This window comes from Cervus elaphus, chromosome X (assembly GCF_910594005.1).
Source record: "Cervus elaphus chromosome X, mCerEla1.1, whole genome shotgun sequence".
Taxonomy (NCBI): Eukaryota; Metazoa; Chordata; class Mammalia; order Artiodactyla; family Cervidae; genus Cervus; species Cervus elaphus.
The window spans coordinates 31,469,674-31,490,375 of NC_057848.1; the positions used below are offsets into that span (position 1 = coordinate 31,469,674).

The window sequence follows — 20,702 nt, forward strand, 5'->3', positions numbered from 1 at the left end:
CAGCCATAAATATGCATGTATCCATTCTCCCCCAAACTCCCTTCCCATCCAGGCTGCCACATAACATCGGGTGGAGTTTCCTGTCCTATACAGTAGGTCCTTGTTAGTTATCCATTTAAAATATAGCAGTGTGTATATGTGTGCATTCTCAGTCACTCAGCCATGTCCGACTCTTTTGCAACTCCATGAACTGCAGCCTGCCAGGCTCCTCTCCCCATGGGATTCTCCAGGCAAGAATACTGGAGTGGGGTTGCTGTGCCCTTCTCCAAGGGATCTTCCCAACCCAGGGGTTGAACCCACGTCTCCTGCATTGCAGGTGGACTCTTTTGAGCCACTGGGGAAGCAGTGTCCATCCCAAACGCCCTAACTATTCTTTCTTCCCATCCTTCCCCTCAACCAGGTATTCTTAACCTTTTTAGAAGTCATACATCCCTTTGAGAATCTGACGAAAGCTACAAAACCCTCTTGCCAGAAAAATGCACATTAAAATGCATTCAATTTTAGGCAGTCAGTACAACTGTGAAGTTATAGTCATACACCTCCAAGTGAGGAGCTCCCATATTATATCAAACTTGCTAACAGAAGAATCTGGGGGCTTGATCGTGTAAAACGATATGGAAACAAAAAGCAGAAAACACTGCCATGTAATGAATTCAGTGTAGTTGGTATAGTTATATTGGGAAATCAAAACACTAGGGTCAACTAAATTGTTAAGTCAGAGATTATGAAGGAAAATGTACAATTAATTATCTTGAATCTCAAAGAACCACACTGATAAGGCAGACTCCCTCCAATAAATAGGAATGTAATTTTTCCACTCTTTTATTTATCTATTATTTCCATATTATATTTTCAGTTAAGCTCTACAATTAAAATTGTCATCTTTCCTGAGTTCATTTTGAACATAACTGTAAAACCTGCTGAACTTGAATCAGTTTCATCTCTATTGGGTTTCCTATAGGGAACATGAAACAATCTGATCAATATCTGAGGCCATCAATACCCTCAGTTTTAGTGATTGAAATGTTAAGCCACTTCATTTAAAATGCCAAAAGGGAGTTCCCTGGTGGTCCAATAGTTAAGACTCCACAGTTCCAATGCAGGGGATGCAGGTTGGATCCCTGGTCAGGGAACTAAGGTCCCAAGTGTCACATGATACAGGCAAAAAAATAAAATGGAATAAAATGCCAAAGGCCTACAAATTACATGAGGCTTGGTTCCATCTGTATTGTTTATTAAAGAATTAAGATGAGTTTTCTTTTACATTCATAAAACTTACTACCTCAGACAAAAAGACTCAGCACTTATGAATACCTTCAGGCCTAACAGGCTCTATTAGATACAACTTTACTCTGTTATCACGCTAAAAACATTAGCAAGAAATTATTTCCCATCATCAATTCTATCTCTCGCATTCAATAAACAAAGTCTAGTTCTATAAGAATATGCTTCCCTGATTAATAACTGTAAAGCTTAGCACTCAAAATACTTATGTAAAAGGGTTTGCATATCAACAACACATTTGTGTTTACAAAACTCATTTTAGATACCAGTCATTAAGTTTCTGACCTCAAATTAATTGAAGGTTGTGGACTCACTTGGATTACTTATTTCAAGCAATATTTGCAGCATAAAATTCAAATAAAAAATAATTAGAAGAGTCACTTGGAGTTCATTAGATTTTATGGCTAGTAATCATTTAAAATGTTTCCCTAAATTGAGATCAAGTTTATACTTATTAATTTTCTTTTGCTCCAATTTAATTAGCAATTCAGAAGATTTTTACATATTTTAGCTGCAGTTCAAGCTTCACTAATTTTACTGACTTTAGAGCTACCAAAAATTTAAAAAGTATCTTTATAAAGCCTTTAAAGGCTTAAGTGAGTATCTAACTGATTTGAAAGAAGAATCAGGAGATTCAGCATTTTATTTTTTTAGCTACTGAAATACAAATCAAAATTCGTTTTTGTTATACATCATGGTAACAAAATTGACATTCTTTTCAATATGGTGTGATTTAATATAGGTACTTTAAAATTTTCTTTTTAAAAACAATACATTTTACTTTGGAGGGAAACAGCTCATTAAAAAAGACACTGGTACCCAAGTGATTATATTTTATTATTTTAGTGTTTATGAATGCCAAACTTGGACAGGATCCCCGAACCGAAAACTTGGTCCTCACAAGATGTAAGTATTCCTCCGATAACGAAAACAAATTAAACCGTACTGTCGGAAAAAACAGAAATATGTGGCATAGGCTTCTGAGTGATCTTGAAAAATGAGTTACGATGTGTTTCAACTGTATGGAGGAACATTCTCGCATCTACCTAGAAACATTTGGCAAAACAATTGGCCTGGTGCTACTGGGGTTGTTCTGCCTCAAAGGGGGATAGAGGGTGCATGATAGGGTGCTTAAGACTCACAACAGCCACAGAATCACTTGCACAGAATTAACCAAAATTCAATACAGAATAATATAAAAGAGTAGAACAATGTCAACAGTTATTCAATGCCTGGAAAGCAAGTTGTAAGCTAAGAACAAATAACTTGGCAGGAACAATAGTAAACATGTTTATAAGACGGGAGATGAAAAAACTTCATCATTCATAGATGATGTCTTGTGCACAAGTACATTAGTTACCAGTACATTAGGGAACAGCCACAAAACTAACAAAGTAAGACTAAATCCAAGTTGCTTAGCTTTCCACCATTCTCTTGAGTATTAAACCCAGCCCACCTTTGGCCACTTGCAGAGGTGTTTTTTCTTCTTTATTCTCAATGTAAATGCTTGCTCCTTGGGACACCAGCAGTTTTGCTTCTTCCACTCTCTCTTCATCACAGGCTAAGTGTCTGAAATGAAGGACCACAGAGATTGATTAATCATTTCCAATTCTGTGTAATGGTTAGGAGTTCTTGACAGGTAGTCTAAACTGCATATGGTCGTGTGATGTTGGAAAGTTATTTAATCTTGAAAGGAAAATCTATTTCCATGGAGAAGAGTGTTTATAAGTTAAAATTCAGTGGAATATAGCTTTATAATCTCAGATCATAAATAACAATTCTGACCCTATTACAACAAAAGTTATCTAAATGCCAGCCTAAGGAACAATGCCCTCATTTTATGGAGATTAGTAGGTTACACCAAACACATATAATTCTGGGTTAGAATTTAGAAAAACCTCTATACATAATCTGCTAATAGAAACTTGGGTGGTTTAAATATTGGAAAAGCAGTCTACAAAAATTTTTATGTCACCTGATTTTTATAGGCACTTTGTAGGTTAACAAGGTATTATTATCACCATTTTACAGTTGAAATTGTAACAGAGGTTAAAGTCTTTGTATATGATGACGACATGGCTGAGCAGTAAGTTGGGCGGGGGTGGGGGTGGGGACCTTGTGAGGCACTTAACAGTTTACCAGGTAGAGTACTATACACTTAACATGTTATTTTATTTAACCTTAGGGAGGAAGGAATTTTACACATCTCATATTACAGATAAGAAAATTAGACTCAGGAAAGTTAAATAACTTCTCCAAGTTATTTAATGCAAGTATTTAATATAGCTGTTAAGTGGCTGAGTTTGGATAGCGCAAATAGCATCTAACTATTCCTTAATCTTTGGCTCTTCCCAGGGCCCAACACTGCCTGTGACTCCTAAATTTCCTCCAGGCCACCCTCCCTTTCTTATTTGGAGAAAAGGGCTAGAACATGCATGTTTTTCTAAATAAAGCCACTCAGAACTACAGAGAAAAATTTTAAAACAGAGTTAAGAAAACAATACTTTTAAGAAAATTGAATCTTACTCTGGACTAAGAAGAAGACTCATAGAATTTCTGGTTCAAAAAAGTCACCATATAATAAGGCATAAAAGTGGCCAAGTACTGTAGAAGAAATATCAAGGTAGAGGATGGCTTCAGGTCATACATAATCAATGCCAGATGCATTTGAGTTAAATGAAAAACAGTAACTAAACCAAACCAATGCAATGTTTTTTTTTGTAAAACAGTAATAAAATACAGGTGACTTAAGTGTACATAGTATAATCAGTGTTAGTCACTCAGTTGTGTTTGACTCTTTGTGATCCTGTGGACTATAGCCCACCATGCTCCTCTGTCCATGGGATTTCCCAGGCAAGAATACTGGAGTGAGTAGTCATTTCCTTCTCCAGGGGATCTTCCCGACTCAGGGATCAAACCTGGGTCTCCTGCATTGTAGGCAGATTCTTTACCATTTGTGCCACCAGGGAAGCCCAAAAGATATAAAGAAACTGGATCTGCAATGAAAATGCCTAAGTTCTTGATTGTAGTGTGTGAAAGTATATTAGTTGCTATGTCGTGTCCGACTCTTTCAACCCCATGGAATGTAGCCTGCCAGGCTCCTCTGTCCATGGAATTCTCCAGGCAAGAATACTGGAGTGGGTAGCCATTCCCTTCTCCAGGGGATTTTCCTGACCCAGGGATTGAACCTGGGTCTCCTGCATTACAGGCAGATTCTTTACCATCTAGGCCACCAGGAAGCCCCAAAATACAGGTAAATATTTATCTAACTTCAGGGTGAGGAAGCATTTTCTAGCTATGAGGGAAGATTAATAGATCTGACTATATAGAAGTTGAAAACTTCTGGTATTTCAAAAAATAATAAACAAAATTTAAAGACAAACTGGGAAAATATTTTCAACTAGCATGGAAGAATGTTAATATTTGTACTATGTCAAGGATATGCAAATGACTCAGTAAAAATAAATTAATCTTCCAAAAGGAAACAGAGAAAGGGATATAGAAAGCTATAATTTAGAGAAGAAATATAGTCATAGGCACTAAAAATGTTTAGCTTCCTTGATAGTAAGAAAATGCAAGTTACAACTCTGAAACACCATTTTTCCTGTAAGAAAAGGATATTTTTTGTGTTGGAGAGGGGTAATAGGCACTCTCCAACTGCTGTTGGAAGGAGGCAATAATACAACTTCTCTGAAAGTAATTTGGGAATACACAGCAACTGTTTTAAAATGTGTATCTGTTGACCCAACAATCCCAGTTCTACACTAAGATACTAATCAGCAATATGGCCAAAGGTTTTCATATAAAGTTTGATCAATGCAGCATTATTTATAATAGTGGAAAACTCAAAAAAGCTTAAATATACAGTAATAGAGGAATTATTAAATTCTGGCACATCCATAAAATAGCGTTGTGTATAGGCATTCAAAATCACTTTAGAAATATTTATTAACATTGGAAAATGCTTACAGTATGAGGTAAAAAGCACAAGATATGAAACTACATACACAATATGGTTCCAATTTTAAAAAAAAGCATATGTAAAGTATGCATATTTACATATAAAAGACAGGGAAGAAATACATTAAAATGTTATCAGTGGTTATTTCCGGGTGGCAAGCTGATAGGCACTTTGAATTTTTATCTTTATACTTTTATGTATTTTCAATTTTTTTTTGGCCATAAACATGTATTATAAGCAGAATTAAAAAAAATAATGTGTAAGAATTAGTGCAAGAGGGCTAACGTCAGGTAGAATACAAATGACTGCTACTCGTCACTTACAGAGGAGTGTTACCCTCAGTGTCTTGGATGTTTGTGGAAGCTTTGTAGTACAGAAGAATATGAATCATCTTCAAGTTACCCTTGGCTGCTGCCCGGTGCATTGCTGTGGCCTCATAATGGTCCTTAGCGTCTGGATTAGCTCCACCTTCCAGTAACATCACAGCAATCTGGGAAGATGTAAAAGAAAACAATGCAGATATCTGTTAATATTTGTGTTTGCGTAGAGGTTTAGAACTCAAAAGCAGCAGCCTAGGAATGGAACCCTACCTCATGCCTGTTTTTGGAAGCCGCATAATGTAGGGGAGTACAGCCATTTTGATTGACAGCATTCACTTGAGCACCTTTTCCCAGAAGGGCTTTGACAATCTCATCTCTGCCAGCAGAAGCAGCAATATGAAGAGGAGACCAACCTGCCTGTAAAAGAGGTGGACGGACACAAACAAGGCAGAAAAGTCACAGGGATTAATGCCAACATTAAGACAGGGTTTACAGAGCTGTGTATGAAAGGTTTTAAAAAAATATATTCTTTCTCTTTCCCTCATTAAGCACTGCAGGATATTTGGAAATCAGATACATACAAAAGAAAAGCATCCATAATTCTGTAACATGGAGACTACCTAAGTCTAACTCTAATGTGTTTTTAAATAGGGATCATAGGATATCAAGCTCCGTTAAGTTGTATTTTCCACAATTTCCACTTATCATCATGTTGTAGGAATTTTTCTGTCATTCTTTGGAATCATAACTTTATTGACTGCATACTATTATGTGGATATACATACTGTACTCAACTGTTCCTCCATTACTTTTCTTTTTTTGCCATTAAGAATATTACTTCCTCAAGCATCCTTGAAAAGGAACCTGCTTATAAAAAGTTTTCACCCTTATTCTTCAGAAAGTGAAAGTGAAAGTCACTCAGTTGAGTCCGACTCTTTGCGATCCCATGGACTATACAGTCCATGGAATTCTCCAGGCCAGAATACTGGAGTGGGTAGCCGTTCCCTTCTCCAGGGGATCTTCCCAACCCAGGATCAAACCCAGGTCTCCCACAGTGCAGGCAGATTCTTTATCAGCTGAGCCACAATAGAAGCCCAAGAATACTGGAGTGGGTAGCCTATCCCTTTTCCAGCAGATCTTCCCAATCCAGGAATCGAACTGGGGTCTCCTGCAAGAAGTCTTACCCTAATATAACTAGTACTATTGCACTAAATCTCTATATAACAAAAAAGGTTCTAGGCCCTCATTCTAATATCTAGGCACTATTCACCAAAAAGTTTTTAACATAATAAAAAAGGGTTTGTAGTCTCTTAGTGGTCATTGCAATAAGACTTGATCTGCATGCTTACCTTAAATTACAGGCTATGAGTGGCAAAATTAACATTCTGAAATAATGCTACCACCAGTCCTGTATTTGGTCACTGGTGCCATGCTGCAACTTCCTAGTCATAAACGTTAAAATTTGTTTGTGACTTTAATTCTTGGGCTTCAGTAAACACCAGTCTGGACTCTAAAGATAACAGGGAATTTATCAACTCTGCCTAGTACTCACATCATCTTTATCATTCACTGGCACTCCAAGTTGCAGCAAGAATTCAACAATTTCTGTATGTCCAGCTGAGCATGCCCAATGCAATGCTGTTCTGCTGTCCTACACGGGAAACAGAGAAGCAGTAAGATCAACATTCTTGAAAAGAAGTAGAAGAACTAAGACAAGAAAGCAGAACATATTAATCCTGAGCCAGTGAACATACGGTTTGGAAACAAGAAATGGAGAGGACTGGATCCTCAGGTAGGTAACCTTAAACTACATTACTTATATAAGAGAGCCTAAGGTTTTAGTACCATGCAGAGAATACATTGATGAATGTAGGTAATTCTGGGTAGAATAGACCCATGAAAGCAATAGAGCAAAAAACTTACTTCAGTGCTTTGGCAGCAATAGAACTTTGGCTATGTACATATTTTTATGTCAGGCACTGTGCTAAAAATTTTACGTCTATCATCTCCTGTAATCCCCATGATCCTATATAGTATATATTATCCCCATTTTACAGATTAGGGAACTAAGATTCCTCAAGGTAAGCAGCTTGACCAAGGTCAGATAGCTAGCAAATGTTAGGACACAAGCCTGAATTTTCTAGATGCTCTAGAAAGAACAAGTGAATCTTATGGAAAGGAAATGTTCATAAAACTAGTTGAGATTCCCTATATAGCCATTTTAAAAACATACTACACACAGAATTAGAAAGCAACATTATTTTTTAAAAATAAGCTAGAAAGGAGTTAGTCATGTTTCTCAAAAAGAATTTCTCGCTCTTATTTTTTTTTTTTTGCAGTGACTGCTATATTTCTTAGCTCTGTGTAAAAGAAAACAGTATTATAAGCTTTATTACAAAAATTTCAAACTCATATAAAAATAGGCCAATCACCTACATTGTACAAATGTTTTCTAACATTTGCTTCATTTTTTTTTCTTAAAGAGATTTTAAAAAACAAATCTTAAATATCATGACTTTTCATCCCTAAATATTTGAGTGTCTAAAAAACACTTTGTTGTTTAGTCCGTAAGTCCTGTCCAACTCTTTTGTGACTCCATGGACTGTAGCCTGCCAGACTTCTTTGTCCATGGGATTTCCCAGCCAAGAATACTGGGTTGCCATTTCCTTCTCCAAAAAAATACTTTACTACATAGCTATTACACTGCTTAAAATTAACTCTAACTCCTTTATAACATCAAATACCCAGTCTGTATTCAGATTTCCCCAACAGTACCCCAAATGTCTTTTTGCAGTTAGCTTGTTTTCAATCAGGATCCATACAAGGTCCACAAGTTCCAACAATTGTTTAAGTCTTTTGATCCTGAATAGTTTCTCCCCTTTTTATGCCATTGATTTGATGAAGAATGGTTAGAAGTATTATTAAATCTTAATTTTGTTAAATTAAATCTAAAGTATTAAACACTACCAGACCAAACTAAAAGGCAAACTAGGAAAAGGGATTTTTCCTAGCAACAAAGGAAAGTTCCAGAGAAGTCTCCCGACTTCTAATTCTCTTCCCAAAGACACAAAATGGAGATTTTTAATTATGTGACACTGTCTTGCTAATGCTTAGCACGGTGCCTGTCAAACAGGAAGCAATCTATAAATGTTTGTTGGCTTACTGAGGGCACCATGAATCTTTCTAGAAACTCAGGGTGAACGCATGAGGGTTCCTTAAGTAGGAGAGCAGAAAGAAACATTTCCCAAGGTCCACTCTCTTTTGTTTCGGTTCTGCCTAAACTGCCCATTCATCCTCCAGGGAAACCTCTCTCATTCTTCAAGATAAGTCGATCTTCCCTCCTTTGCAAAGTCTTTAGGGTTACAAGATTCGGCTTTTCTAAGCCAGATTAAATCAGGTCCTTCCATGATATGTTCTGAAAGCACCACGTCAACTTCTCTCCCGAAGAATACCACATTTAGAATCGGACATATGATTTGGGATTATTTTATACACGTCTGCTCCTTCCAGTAACTGCCTGACACACAAGAGGCGTTCAGTTACACATGTTGCCTCGAATAAAATCACTAATAAAAGCAAAGAAATCCATTTCAAAAATCCAAAAAAACTTTCCTTCTCACAGATGCCTCAAAGATTGGGCATTTCTGAGAAATGAGCTAAACGTTCTAGAAATATCCAAAATACAGCGAGCTCAGTACCGGGCCAAAGGGGGAGGGGGGGAAACATTGGCGGTTTGCGAGGCTAGATCGGGCCGCTCTATCCCGAGTCCTGAGGTGACCCAGGGGTAAGGATGGGGAGGCGGGGGCGGGAATCCCGCCCTCTCGGAACCGGCCTCCCCCTGGACTGGGCAGGGCTGCGCAGCCACGTTGTCGCCGCCGCCGCCGCCGCCTGAGGAGAGGGTCCAGCGCTGCTTTACCTGGTCAGTCCTAGTGGCCAGGGACTTATCCGCCAGGATCCTCTCTTTTAATTCCTCCAGCTTCCCGGTGTAGGCCAGGTTGCAGACCATTAGGTTAGACACACACCCCTCCATTTCGCTTTCCCAGGATCACGGGGCAGCCAGACCCACCACCTCCTCACTTCGCAGGCTCCGAGTGCCAATCACAAGAGCCCGTAGAGCTCCACCAATCACCATCCTCTCGTCTTCCGTTGCTTTTCCCATCGCAGGGCGCCTCTGGGAATTGCAGTCTGAGCGCAGTTCCGGGCAGGGAGGCGCCTTCGCCACTCTCCCTGACTCTGCCCCTAGCGGCGCGGAACTACGAGTCCCAGGGTCCCTTGCGGCCACCGTAGTCAAGTGGCCGGTGGAATTGGCCCAGGATGACAGCTGGAGAATGGAGTCAGGTATGGGGAGCGGCTTCGCGTAGAACCGGGGTGGGTGGTCGCTGTTGGGGCACTAAGTCGGTGACGCGAAATGGGTGCGGGGTCATGGCAAGAGAGTTATGGGAGCCAAAAAAGTCCTGTCCTGGGGGCCCTGACCTGCAGTGGTAAGCGGAAGGGAAGACGGTAAGCAGCTGAGTATTACCTCTTGAGCTCGAACCAGTGCCTGCGGCCACCCTCCCCATCGCTCCTGCTGCTGCCAAAGGATTGGAAGGAAGTAGGGGTTATTTATGCTGACATTTCGGTGGAGTGGCATTAGGGCAGAATTCTGCCACAACAGTGATAGCATATGACACTAAGGTGATGTGCCAGGGTGATGCCAAAGGCAGGGTGTGATGCCATAGGAGCCACTTGATATCTAAGAGATCTCACGGAGTCCATGGCGTGGTGACATAACAACCTGAGGGTCATCTTGACTCTTTCTATAGTGTTGACTCTTTAATATCACCATAATAAAGGTGACATCGAGGTTTTGCTAGACTATTAAGCTAATAGTGTTTCTATTTGTGGGAATCCTAAATAGTGCCACAGCAAAAGAGATGCACGGCTTATCCTTTATAGGGGATATCCAGACTGGCATCATACCATAGCTAAATATGATAAGAATATACTCAATAAAGAGACTGATTATATTTACCCTGTTATGGTGTAGAACAGGGCTTGGCAACTTTTCTGTGAAGAGCTACATAGTAAATATCTTTAGACTTTGTCAGTCAAAAGGCAAAATTATAGGATCTATGCTAAGGAAGGACGGGCTTCCCCGGTGGCTCAGATGGTAAAGAATCTGTCTGCAATGCAGGAGACCGTGGTTAGATCCCTGGGTCAGAAAGATCCCGTGGAGAAGGGAGTGGCTACCCATTCCAGTATTTTTGCCTCCAGAGTTCCACGGACATGGGGTTACAAAGAGACGGACAGGACTGAGCAACTAATATACTAAGGGCATTATGCCAAAACTAGGTAATGATAACAATACACTCAAGAAGGAGACTGATTATATTTATCCTGTAATATTGTAGAACAGAGTTCCCTAAAGAACGAGATAGTAGGCTCTGTGGGCTAAAAAACAAAATCGAAGATAATGTGTAAGTACTTATATGACAAAGGAGAAAACAAATTTCAGCAAATGTTTATTGATAAAATTCATAGTAATAATAATTGAGCATTTATTTTAGGTAATACAGGACAACTAATGAGAATAATGGAATTCTTTTTGGGGGATAACATTTTGTTTATTTGGGGCTAATAGTATTCTCTGTTATCGAAATAGTTTCAAATGTTCATGTTAATGCTCATCTGTAATGAGATTTTACACATTTCATCTTTATAAATGTCTTTTCACACAGATAGGTATGAATGCACAAACATATTCTTGTTATTTTTTAGTTAAATTTCAGAATAGTGTGAGGTTTATGGAAAAGTTGGAAAGATAATGCAGAATTCCTGTGTATTCCTCATCCAGTTTCCCCTACTCTTCCTTTCCTATTTTTAATAACTTTGTTAGGATATATTTTTCATATCATAAAATTCACCCATTTCAAGTGTATAGTTCAATATTTTTAGTAACTTTACTGAATGATGCAACCATAATCATGTTTTAGAACATTTTCACTTCCCCGCTAAATCCCTCATACTCATTTATTTACAGTTCTTTCCCACTCCCAACTCCAGGTAACCACTGATCTATTTTCTGTCGCTATAAATTTGCATATTCTGGACATTTCATCTGAATTAAATCAAGTAAGAAGTGGTCTTTTGTGCCTGTCTTCTTTCAGTTAGCATATTTTTGAGATTCCTCCATACTATAGCATGTACCAGTACTTCATTAATTTTTATTGCCAAATAGTATTACATTATATGGCTATAACACATTCTGTCTGTCTGCTTACTAGACATGTAGGTTGTTTCCAGTTTTTGGCTATTAAGAATAATGCCACTAAGGACATTGGTGTGCAAGTCTGTGTGGACAAATGTTTTCATTTTCTTTGATAGGAACATAAAGGTGGAATGACTGGATCATATGGCAAATTTATCTTTAACTTTATAAGAAACTACAAAACTATTTTCCAAAGTGGCGGCACTGTTTTGCATTTCTGCTAGCAATGTATGAGGGTTTCTGTTTCTCCACCTCCTCACCTGCATTTGTTGTTGTCTGTTTTTTTGTTTTAGCCATTCTGAGTAGATGTGAAATGATATGTCTTTGTGGTTGTAATTTGTACTTCCTTAAAGACTAATGACGATGAGCATGTTTTCATTTACTTATTAAAACATACATACCTCTTTTCCATTTTTAAATTGAATTATTGTCTTTACTGACTTTTTATTGTTGAATTGTAAAAATTATTTATACATTGTGGATACGAGTCTCTGTAGATACATGGTATGTGGATATTTTGTCCCGCTCTGTTACTTGTCTTTTCATTTTCTTAATGATGCAAAAAATTAAAATTTTGATGAGATATAATTTATCCTTTTTTTCTTTTATGAGATGTGCTTTTGGTGATGTACACTTTTAAAAACTCTACAATTTATTGTTACTAGTGTTTAGAGGTGTATTTAGAGGTGTGTTACCATCACCACAGTATTATTTGAAACATTTCCATTACCTTGTGCCCCTTTTCACTTACACCCCATATCCACTCACAGGTCTGGGCAACCACTAATTAATTTTTTGTCTCTATGGATTTTCATTTGACGAGGTTTCATATAAATAGAATCATACAATGTGTATGAATCATACAAAAATCTTTTGTGTTTAGCTTCTTTCACTTAGCATAAGGTTTCTAAAGTTTTTCCAAATTGTAGTATGTATCAATACTTCATTTTAATGGCTAAATAATATCCCGCTATATGACTTTCCATATTTCACTTATCCATTCATCAGTTGGTTGGCTTCTGCCTTTTGGTTATTATGAATAATGCTGCTATAAACATTCATGTACATGTTTCTGTGCAGATATATGCTTTCATTTCTCTTGGTACCTATCTAGGAGTAGAATTGCTGGGCCATATGAAATTCTATGTTTAAATTTGTGAGGAACTGCCAGAATTTACCAAAGTGACTATATATTTTCCCCTCCCATTAGCAATGTATACTATTCTCCTCCACATCTTTACCAACACTTGTTAATGTCTATTTTTTTTTATTACAGCCATTCTAGTGGGTGCAAAGTGTTATCTCATTGTGATTTTGTTGTTTTGATTTGTAACAGCATGGAAAGTGTATAAAGCGTGTTGGCACCACTTATGATTCAAACAGTGATAGCTGTTGAAATGACTTTCCTACTGTATAAGTTTCACATGTAAGTGCTCTTTTGCCTTGGAATTTTAGGTTGAATTAATTAAGAAACATTATCAAGTCTGGAGGAAAAGCTAATGTCCAGGGCCATTTGGTGTTTGGTATTAGTGGGTGAAGGCAGTTCTTCTAACAGGTGAAAAAATGTAAAAGTCATTCATAACTTCCTTACCATAAGGAAAATACAAAATGGACCTAATTTGACTTGCCAGATGTAGCTTGCTAATGGCTGGTGTATAGTGAAAGTGTCCTGTATTTAGTAGGTGTTCAATAAATATCCAGTTGATTTCAGAGGCACAGAAAGCCTGTTGTGTGGTACTCACAAAGGATTGGGTATAGTAACATTTTACTATAATAATACATCAAGAAATTGGATTTGATTGCCAGAAACAGCTGGAGACAAACTCCAAGTGCCCCTACTACTGAGTGACTTGTTCGGGTAACCTTTTATAGATGGTGTGTTGTGCTTTTAAATTATTTGATATGACTGGGTGGTTAGCTTTCAATTCTGAATCCCTTAAGGACAAGGGTAAGGTATTCTTTCACTTTTTGAAAGCTGCAAGACAAATAGATCTCTAAGGGAGAAGATGTCTTCTCTTTTGTTACTGTCCCCAAGTATGGAGGAACAGTGTGGTTACTGTTTATTTACCAAAAGTCAAAGGGGTGCCCTGTTAGGGATGGACTCCCTTGCTACTTGTACAATTGAATATTCCCTTTTCTATTGGCCATCTAGAGTTTAGGCACTAGAACAAGCCAAATCCATCATCTGGACTTCAAAAGAATAATATTTACAGATCACATGTGTCAGGTATTGCGCTTTTCTCATTTAGTCTTTCACAACAACCCTTTGAGGGAGTTTCCATATTCCCGAGTCCCCACCTTAAAAAAAAAGAAAAAGAAAAAAAGGAGAATACAGGCACAGAGAAGCAAAATAGCATGCTTGAGGTCACACAACTTGGCAAAGGTTGGAGCTAAAATGGTAATCCAGTGCTATTCTACCCTAAAACCCTAGAACTTGACCACTGCAACATACTGCTCAGTATTGCTGAAGATAAAATTATGTGTAAATGAAAACCTCAGATAATGCAATACTAATTCCTGTCAGAGCTCTTTGGGCTGTAACACTACCTATGATTGTGGGGAAATGATGTTTTTCATGCTCTAGAGCAACACTTTTTTCTAGAGAACTTTTTGTGATGATGGAAAAGTTCTATATCTAAGCTGTTCTGATATGGTAGCCATTAGTCACACTGAACACTTGAAATGTATCTGGGAACTACATTTTAAATTTGATTTTAATTTTAAAAATTTAAATAGCTTCATATGGCTAGTGGTTATCATTTTTGTGTCCAAGGTGGGAGAGGCAGGTTTCCCCTATTTGCTCCTTTCTAATTATCACTAAACATTTTACCCAGTGCAAATATTCTTTCCCTACCACAGCTGGAAATGAATATAATCTGTAGTGAAACAAACTTGAGGACATCCTACACAGGGCATACACAAATCAATTAACTGTATGACAGTCATAGAAATATGAAACTTCTTCATTCCCACCACTTACTAGATAAAGTTTGAACAACTAATCTGAAGACACTTCACGAATGATTTTTTCATTGTTTGCAGAATTTTTTCATTGTTTGTTTATGTGACTAATTGTAAGCAATTCATAATAGCCAGTTGGCTGGTTTACGATGAGATATTTTAATCTGTGGCTCTAATATTTTTTAACTCATGTTTTAATCCTACAGATAAAAATGATCTTGGTATTATACGTAACTGGCCTATGCAAATCTTCCCCATTTAAAATCTCTCTTCATAAAACTGCATGTTGTTATAGGCTATTATTATAAAATATTTTATTTACTTGCTCTTTGGGTTTTAGCTTCCACACTCTTGTTTTCTGAGTTATTTGCTTTATAAGTGGTTTACTTTTTTAACTTATGATACATAATGAAGGATTCCCAAGAAGTTGCCAAAACAGTACAGAAATGCTCCACATACTCTTCATCCTGTTTAGCCCAATCATTACATTTCACATTATTATACTACAGTATAAAAAAAAACTAGGAAAAAAAACTAGGAAACTGACACTGGAATGTTGTATATGTACAGGTCTATGTTATTTTATCACTTGTGTAGATTTGTGCAACCATGATTGCAACCAAGATGTAGAAATATTCCTTCACTAGAGAGCTACCCCTTCATAGGCACACCTAACACCCCCATCATCCATAACCCCTGCCAAATATGAATTTGTTTTCCTACTCTATAATTTTGTCCTTTTGAGAATTTTATGTAAATGACGGCATAAAGAATGTGATTTTTCCAATTTTTTTCTGCTTTGTTCAATGCTTGTGATCTATCCAAGTTGATACATGTATCAATAGTCTGTTCTTTTTTGTTGGGGAGGAGTGTTTCATGCTATGGATATACTACAGTTTGTTTAACCATTCACCTAATTAGGGACATTTTGGTTATTTCCATTTTGGGGCTGTCACAGATAAAACTATTATAAACATCTGAGTATAGAATTTGCACAGACATAACTTTCCAGTGGGCTTCCCTGGAGTTTCAGCGGTTAAAGGATTCACCTGTAATGCGGGAGACTCTGGTATGATCCCTGGGTTGGGAAGATCCCCTGAAGGAGGACACAACTCGTTCCAGAATTCTTGCCTGGAGACTTCCATGGACAGAGGAGCCTGGCAGGCTACAGTTTATAGGGTCACAAAGAGTGCAACATGACTGAAGTGACTTTAGCGCACACAACTTTCCAGCATTCTTGCCTGGATAATCCCATGGACAGAGGAATCTAGCAGGCTATAGTCCATGGAGTTGCAAAAAGTCAGACACCACTGGGCAACGGAGCACAACTTTCATTTGTCTGAGATATATGCCCAGGAAAGTCGTTTCTGGATCATATCGTAAGTGTGCACATACCTAGTGGCTCAGTAGTAAAGAATCTGACTGCAATGCAGAAGCTGCAGTAGATGCAGGTTTGATCCCTGGGTTGGGAAAATCCCCTGGAGAAGGGCAAGGCAACCCACTCCAGTATTCTTGCCTGGAGAATCCCCATGGACAGAGGAGCCTCGAGGGCTACAGTCCATAGTGTTGCAAAGGGTCCGATATGACTGAAGCGACTTAGCGTGCCTGCATGTGGCAAGTGTATGTTTAGTTTTTAAAGAAACTTTTCCAGAGTGGCTGTATAGCGTTTTACACTCCCATCAGTATATGAGACATCTGGTTTCTTTGCATCCTTGCCACTGTTGTCATTGTTTTTTATTTTATCCATTCTCGCATAGTGATATTGTTGCAGTCAAAATCTTGGTTTTCTCTGGCAACCAAAGCCAAATAAAAAAAATATGGAGAGTTTGGAGGAAATAGAAAGACGACTTTAATCTTCAACTGGCAGAGGGGAGATACAGCAGGCTCATGCCTTAAGAACTGTGCCCCCCTCCTTCCATGAGGAGTCTAGGGGCTTATATAAGATGAAGGCTTGCAGTCAGGGCTCGGCGATGAGGAACAAAGGTATAATGCTCTTGTATTCTTCTTCCATAGTAAACAAAAGATTCTGAAATGCAGTACTTGGATGCAATCTCAAAAACGACAGAATGATCTCTGTTCGTTTCCAAGGCAAACCATTCAATATCACAGTAATCCGAGTCTATGCCCCAACCAGTAACGCTGAAGAAGCTGAAGTTGAACAGTTCTATGAAGACCTACAAGACCTTCTAGAACTAACACCCAAAAAAGGTGTCCTTTTCATTATAGGGGACTGGAATGCAAAAGTAGGAAGTCAAGAAACACCTGGAGTAACAGGCAAATTTGGCCTTGGAATACGGAATGAAGCAGGGCAAAGGCTAATAGAGTTCTGCCAAGAGAATGCACTGGTCATAGCAAACATCCTCTTCCAACAACACAAGAGAAGACTCTACACATGGACATCACCAGATGGTTGACACTGAAATCAGATTGATTATATTCTTTGCAGCCAAAGATGGAGAAGCTCTATACAGTCAGCAAAAACAAGACGGGAGCTGACTGTGGCTCAGATCATGAACTCCTTATTGCCAAATTCAGACTGAAATTGAAGAAAGTAGGGAAAACCACTAGACCATTCAGGTATTACCTAAATCAAATCCCTTATGACTATACAGTGGAAGTGAGAAATAGATTTAAGGGATTAGATCTGATAGACAGAGTGCCTGATGAACTATTGACGGAGGTTCGTGACACTGTACAGGAGATAGGAATCAAGACCATCCCCAAGAAAAAGAAATGCAAAAAAGCAAAATGGCTGTCTGAGGAGGCCTTACAAATAGCTGTGAAAAGAGGGAAGCAAAAAGCAAAGGAGAAAAGGAAAGATATACCCATTTGAATGCAGAGTTCCAAAGAATAGCAAGGAGAGATAAGAAAGACTTCCTCAGCAATCAATGCAAAGAAATAGAGGAAAGCAATAGAATGGGAAAGACTAGGGATCTCTTCAAGAAAATTAGAGATACCAAGGGAACATTTCATGCAAAGATGGGCTCCATAAAGGACAGAAATGGTTGGGACCTAACAGAAGCAGAAGATATTAAGAAGAGGTGGCAAAAATACACAGAACTGTACAAAAAAGATCTTCACGACCCAGATAATCACAATGGTGTGATCACTCACCTTGAGCCAGACATCCTGGAATGTGAAGTCAAGTGGGCCTTTGGAAGTATCGCTACGAACAAAGCTAGTGGAGGTGATGGAATTCCAGTTGAGCTATTTCAGATCCTGAAAGATGATGCTGTGAAAGTGCTGCACACAATATGCCAGCAAATTTGGAAAACTCAGCAATGGCCACAGAACTGGAAAAGGTCAGTTTTCATTCCAATCCCAAAGAGAGGCAATGCCAAAGAATGCTCACACTACTGCACAATTGCACTTGTCTCACATGCTAGAAAAGTAATGCTTAAAGTTCTCCAAGCCAGGCTTCAGCAATACATGAACCATGAACTTCCAGATTGTTCAAGCTGGTTTTAGAAAAGGCAGAGGAACCAGAGATCAAATTGTCAACATCTGCTGGATCATTGAAAAAGCAAGAGAGTTCCAGAAAAACATCTATTTCTGCTTTATTTACTATGCTAAAGCCTTTGACTATGTGGATCACAATAAACTGGAAAATTCTGAAAGAGATGGGAATACCAGACCACCTGACCTGCCTCTTGAGGAACCTGTATGCAGGTCAGGAAGCAACAGTTACAACTGGACATCGACCAACAGACTGGTTCCAAATAGGAAAAGGAGTACATCAAGGCTGTATATTGTTACCCTGCTTATTTAATTACATGCAGAGTACATCATGAGAAACGCTGGGCTGGAGGAAGCAAAAGCTGGAATCAAGACTGCTGGGAGAAATATCAATAACCTCAGATATGCAGATGAAACCACCCTTATGGCAGAAAGTGAAGAAGAACTAAAGAGCCTCTTGATGACAGTGAAAGAGGAGAGTGAAAAAGTTGGCTTAAAGCTCAACATTCAGAAAACTAAGATCATGGCATCTGGTCCCATCACTTCATGGCAAACAGATGGGGAAACAGTGGAAACAGTGGCTGACTTTATTTTTCTGGGCTCCAAAATCACTGCAAATGGTGATTGCAGCCATGAAATAAAAAGACGCTTACTCCTTGGAAGGAAAGTTATGACCAACCTAGACAGCATATTAAAAAGCAGAGACATTACTTTGTCAACAAGGTCCATCTAGTCAAGACTATGGTTTTTCTAGTAGTCCTTTATGGATGTATGAGTTGTACTATAAAGAAAGCTGAGTGCCGAAGAATTGATGCTTTTGAACTGTGGTGTTGGAGAAGACTCTTGAGAGTCCCTTGGACTGCAAGGAGATCCAACCAGTCCATCCTAAAGGAGATCAGTCCTGGGTGTTCACTGGAAGGACTGATGTTGAAGCTGAAACTCCAATACTTTGGCTACCTGATACAAAGAGCTGACTCATTGGAAAAGACCCTGATTATGGGAAAGATTGAGGTCAGGAGGAGAAGGGGACGACAGAGGATGAGATGGCTGGATGGCATCACCAACTCAATGGACATGGGTTTGAGTGGACTCCAGGAGTTGGTGATGGCCAGGGAGGCTTGGTGTGCTGCAGTTCATGGGGTGCAAAGTGTCGGACATGACTGAGCGACTGAACTGAACTGACTGACTCTTCTTCCTCTTGCATCGTTTCAAAGAGTCATAGGCTGGTGTCAGGTAGCCCAGTAATTGAGTCAGGCAGTTCTGTAGTTCTGTGGCCTTCTTTCTGTAATGCAAAAAGAGAAAAGCTATCAGGGGTGGTCTGTGAAGAGTGTGCTGTAAATCATGACCAGATACATGATGTAATTAGCACAGAGTCAAAGGATAATAGGTGCAATATATAGCTCATGCAGAGTTAGGGGCAGAAAAACAGACTACAGATTAGGAACAGTTGAAGTAAAAACTAGGAATGACCAGGCTCGCTCATTGTTCCCTTTATCTTCTTTGTTCTCAGGAAAGGAAAAGAAAAAGCTCATTCCTCTTTTTTCCTTTTCCCTGCAGCATTATCTTATTTTGGTTTTATTTGTATTTCTCTAATAGCTAATGATGGTCAGTATCTTTTTATGTGTTTATTTTCCATCACTATGCCTTTTTCAGTGAAATGTCTCCTCATGTCCTTTTCCCATTTTCTTTAAAAAGATTATTGAGGTAACATTGGTTCATAATATTGTATGTTTGGCATGTACAACATTTTATTTCTCTGTATATGGTAGCATGCTCACCCCCCAAAATCTCACTTCTATCACCATGCAGTTGACCCCTTTTACCCATTTTGCCCTCCCTCCACCCCTTCCCTTCTTGTAACCACTACTCTGTTTTCTGTTTCTATCTATTTGTTTATAGTTTCATTTGTTCTTTTTTTGCTGCAACACATGACATGGGGGGGTCTTAGTTCCCCAACCAAGGATAAAACCCATGCCCTCGGCAGTGGAAGCCCAGATTCTTAACCACTGGATCACCAGGGAAGTCCATGTTCATTAATTTTGTTTGTTTGTTTATATGTTTCACATGTAAGTTAAATCATGCCATGTTTGTCTTTCTCCATCTGACTTATTTAATTTAGCGTAATACCCTCAAATTCCATCCATGTTGTTGCAAATCCTTTGCCCATTTTATAATTGCATTGTTTGGGGTTTTTTGTTTTTTACCTGTTGAATTTTGAGAGTTCTTTATATATTCTCAATCCAAGTTCTTTGTCACGTATGTAGTTTGCAAATATTTTTCTACCAGTCTGTGGCTTGTCTTTTCATCTTATTAATAGGATTTTTCATAGAGCAAGAGCTTTTGATTTTGATGATGTCCAATTCATTCTTTTTTTAATTCTTTGGATTGTGCTTTTGTTCATATGTCTAATTGATCCTTAAGCCCCGGGTCTCAAAGATGTTCTCCCAATGTTTTTTAGTTATATTTTACATTC

At 38.5% G+C, this 20,702-nt stretch overlaps 2 protein-coding genes across 6 annotated transcripts in view; one reads left to right on the plus strand and one right to left on the minus strand.

Moving 5' to 3' along the window:
* Positions 1–1,217: 1,217 nt before the first annotated feature.
* Positions 1,218–9,705, minus strand: PSMD10 (proteasome 26S subunit, non-ATPase 10). 2 transcript variants are annotated; one of them, XM_043895357.1, is made up of 5 exons: positions 9,482–9,705; positions 7,118–7,216; positions 5,836–5,982; positions 5,648–5,735; positions 1,218–2,853 (listed from the first exon to the last, which is right to left on the minus strand). In XM_043895357.1, the coding sequence occupies exons 1-5, from the start codon at positions 9,593–9,595 to the stop codon at positions 2,846–2,848; spliced, it is 456 nt and encodes a 151-aa protein (XP_043751292.1). In that variant the 5' UTR covers positions 9,596–9,705; the 3' UTR covers positions 1,218–2,845. The 2 variants fall into 2 exon arrangements, with proteins under 2 accessions (XP_043751292.1, XP_043751291.1); XM_043895356.1 differs by having other exon boundaries at positions 5,569–5,735.
* Positions 9,688–20,702, plus strand: part of ATG4A (autophagy related 4A cysteine peptidase) — a 73,056-nt gene continuing 62,041 nt past the window's right edge. For 2 of the 4 annotated variants that reach the window (XM_043895352.1, XM_043895354.1), the window contains exon 1: positions 9,757–9,903. In XM_043895352.1, coding sequence (XP_043751287.1) covers positions 9,894–9,903 — 10 coding nt within the window. In that variant the 5' untranslated portion in view covers positions 9,757–9,893. Of the gene's footprint in view, positions 9,904–20,702 lie in introns of all 4 variants that reach the window. The other 2 variants (XM_043895355.1, XM_043895353.1) reach the window with 2 other exon arrangements.